This window comes from Pongo pygmaeus, chromosome 5 (genome assembly GCF_028885625.2).
Source record: "Pongo pygmaeus isolate AG05252 chromosome 5, NHGRI_mPonPyg2-v2.0_pri, whole genome shotgun sequence".
Taxonomy (NCBI): Eukaryota; Metazoa; Chordata; class Mammalia; order Primates; family Hominidae; genus Pongo; species Pongo pygmaeus.
In genome coordinates, this window is record NC_072378.2 from 70,023,587 (window position 1) to 70,026,656 (window position 3,070).

The 3,070-nt window shown below is 47.7% G+C and overlaps 1 protein-coding gene across 4 annotated transcripts in view; it reads left to right on the plus strand.

Annotated features, from left to right (window-relative positions):
• Window positions 1-2,601: 2,601 nt before the first annotated feature.
• Window positions 2,602-3,070, plus strand: part of SMAP1 (small ArfGAP 1) — a 196,531-nt gene continuing 196,062 nt past the window's right edge. For all 4 annotated transcript variants that reach the window (XM_054492384.2, XM_054492385.2, XM_054492388.2 and 1 more), the window contains exon 1: window positions 2,602-2,984. In XM_054492384.2, the coding sequence (XP_054348359.1) occupies window positions 2,867-2,984 (118 nt within the window). In that variant the 5' untranslated portion in view covers window positions 2,602-2,866. The remainder of the gene's footprint in view (window positions 2,985-3,070) is intronic.

The following is a 3,070-nucleotide window of genomic DNA, read 5'->3' on the forward strand; positions in this document are numbered from 1 at the left end:
TGTACTAGATAGAAGTTGTTTAATAAATACTGGTGAATAAATGCAATGTTGTTTTCTTCCCAAGATGTTTTGGGGACCAGTCTTTTTCTTCCTACTATAGTCTTAAAATACAATCAACTCAAATTTAGATGTTAATAGCCTCTAAGCTGACCATCTAGAACCACACTATTCAATAATGTATCCGCTAGTCACATGTGGCTGCTGAACATTTGAAATTCATCTACTCCAGGCTGGGCGCAGTGCCTCACACCTGTAATCCCAGCACTTTGGGAGGCCAAGGTGGGAGGATAGCTTGAGGCTAGGAGTTCAAGACCATGCTGGCCCACATAGTGAGACCCCATGGACCAGCAGGGTCTCGAACTCCTAGGCTCAATTTTTTGATAATTTCTTTATTAAAAAATAAATTCAGCTACTCCAAAATGAAATGAGCTGTGTTATACAGCATTTTGAAGAGAATATGAAAACAAGAATGGAAAATATGCCATTTTTTATATTACATCTTAAAAATATTTTGGATACATTGAGTTAAATAAAATGTATTAGTAAAATGTATTTTATGTTTCTTTTTCTGTTTTTAAATGTGGCTACTGCATTATTTAAAGTTATACGTGTGGCACACAAGTATTTGTACTGGACATCGCTGTGACCCTTCAATCCATCCTGAAGGTTGTTTTTTGGTGGTAAACCTGTATTGTTTTTCTGAGTCCTTACAGTGCTGAACAGAATTTTTGTAGGGAGGAGAGGTACTCAAAAAATGGTGTTTACTGGTTACTGCAGGACTAACTTTCCCAAAAGATCCTTTTTATTAAGCTATTATCCTACTTGAAGAATCTACAGGCTTTCTTTTTCTTTTTTGGGGGGGGTGGGTGGGGAAGGAGTTTTGCTCTTGTTGCCCAGGCTGGAGTGCCTGATCTCCGCTCACTGCAACCTCTGCCTCCCGGGTTCAAGCCATTCTCCTGCCTCAGTCTCCTGAGTAGCTGGGATTAAACAGGCATGCGCCACTTCACCTGGCTAATTTTGTATTATCAGTAGAGACGGGGTTTCTCCATGTTGGTCAGGATGGTCTCGAACTCCCCACCTCAGGTGATCCGCCTGCCTCGGCCTCCCAAAGTGCTGGGATTACAGGCATGAGCCACTGTGCTCGGCAAAAATTTACAGGTTTTCTACTGTCAATTGCATCAAGGCCAGACTACTTTGTCTGGCTTCCCAAGTCTTCCATAACTCTATCATAGTTTACTCATGCAGCCTTATCTCTCACTCCGTCCTAAGTAGTACCTTTTGTTCCAGTCTGTTTTCCAAGGTACTTCAGTCTTCATGCTTTTGTGCAAGCTGCTCTTTCTTAATATCTCCCTCCCCAGTCCCCATCTAAATCCAGCGTATCTTCAGGACAAGGCTCATAAGTTCTACCTCCCACATAATGTTTTTTTCTGTTCATTGGAACTCACCAATATCTCCCTAGTTGTTATTTGTCAGAGCTATGTAGTATAAGCTCTAATTTGTTTAATTACTGAGCATCTTCATTGCCATATCCATTCAATTTAATTCCACAAACATTTTTGAGCCCCTGTGCCAAGAACAGGGTAGGTAGCAATCAGGGTCACTTTTATGCAGGGCCAGCGGCTAGAAATTGGCCTTACTAAGAAGTGTAAGACCGACTCTTGCTCATTGCCTTTCTTAGCATCTGCTTCACCGCAGGCAAGGACTGTGTTTATTCGGCTTGCATAAGCCCCATATTAGAACTTCCTCATAATATACAACATGCCAAATCATTGAAACTGCGTCACCCAGAGTTCAAACTTCATGAGCCTGGATTAGGGTCTGGGTTCCAGTGAAAAGTGTTTTCTTTAGTTCTCTTTCTCTTGCATTAAGGATCACTATTTACACAGCTTCTTGTTAAAGTATCACCGCCTAGTATTTGGGTTCCTGGTCACACTTTCCCCCTTATGGAAGGGTTTACTGCCAGGTCTTTCAGACTCTGGAGCCAGACTGCTTTGGATTTGAATCTCAACTCCTCCACTAGTAGCTCTGTAATCTGGTCAGGTTACTTAACTTCTCTATGCCTCACTTTCCTCTCCTGTGTAATGAGGATAACAATATCATAAGGTTGGGGAAAGGGTTAAATGAGCTAACAGTTCGTTTAACAGAGTAATCACTCAATGAAATGTTATCCCTTAATACATGTCACTACTAGATTATTTCTCGCCCTTAAAATGTAAGAGACCGTTTTTCCTCTTTTATTCCATCCGTATCTCCAGCTTCTAAACTGCAGGCGAATAAACCTCGAATGAGTAAATGAACCCACCCAGTCGCTAGTTATTTCTGCATTTCCAATGTTGTGCCAGCAAGAGCAAAGGCAAATGGGCAAGTCAAAGTAGGCTTCTTGTAAAAGGTCTTCCATTACCGGGTTTTACTCGAGGCCCTCGCGGACCATCACATCTCAAAAGGGGGGAAAACTCGTATGAGGCAGTGCCAGCTACCTTTCGGGAATCACCTTGGGCAGAAGGCCTTTTTGCAGAAATGCTCGGCAGCCCGGGCTCCATACGTTCGGCGCATGCGCAGCGCGCCCGGCACCCGGGTTCCTTCCTCCGCGCCACCCGGAAGCCTCGGCGCGTCCCAGTCCCCCTCCCCTTCCCCTCGCCGGCTAGGGTGGTGCGTGCCGGCAGGCCGGGCAAGGAGGCGGGACACGTCGGCGCTACCACCGCCGCTGCCGCCTCCCCTCCTCCCGTTCCAGCTGCCGCTGCCGCCGCCGCTTCCTGGGCTGAGTCCGCCCGCGGCCCCGGCGGCGCCAGGTACGTTCACTCCGCCCGGCTCCAGCCAGCGTCCGCCGCCGCCGTAGCTGCCCCGGGCTCCCCGCCCCGCTGCCGAGATGGCGACGCGCTCATGTCGGGAGAAGGCTCAGAAGCTGAACGAGCAGCACCAGCTCATCCTATCCAAGCTTCTGAGGGAGGAGGACAACAAGTACTGCGCCGACTGCGAGGCCAAAGGTAGCTTGGACGTCGTCGTTGCCCCTGGTCGGGGCCTCTTGCGACCGGTGACCTTCCCGCCGCTGCGGCGCTCGGGGCCCGAGCGG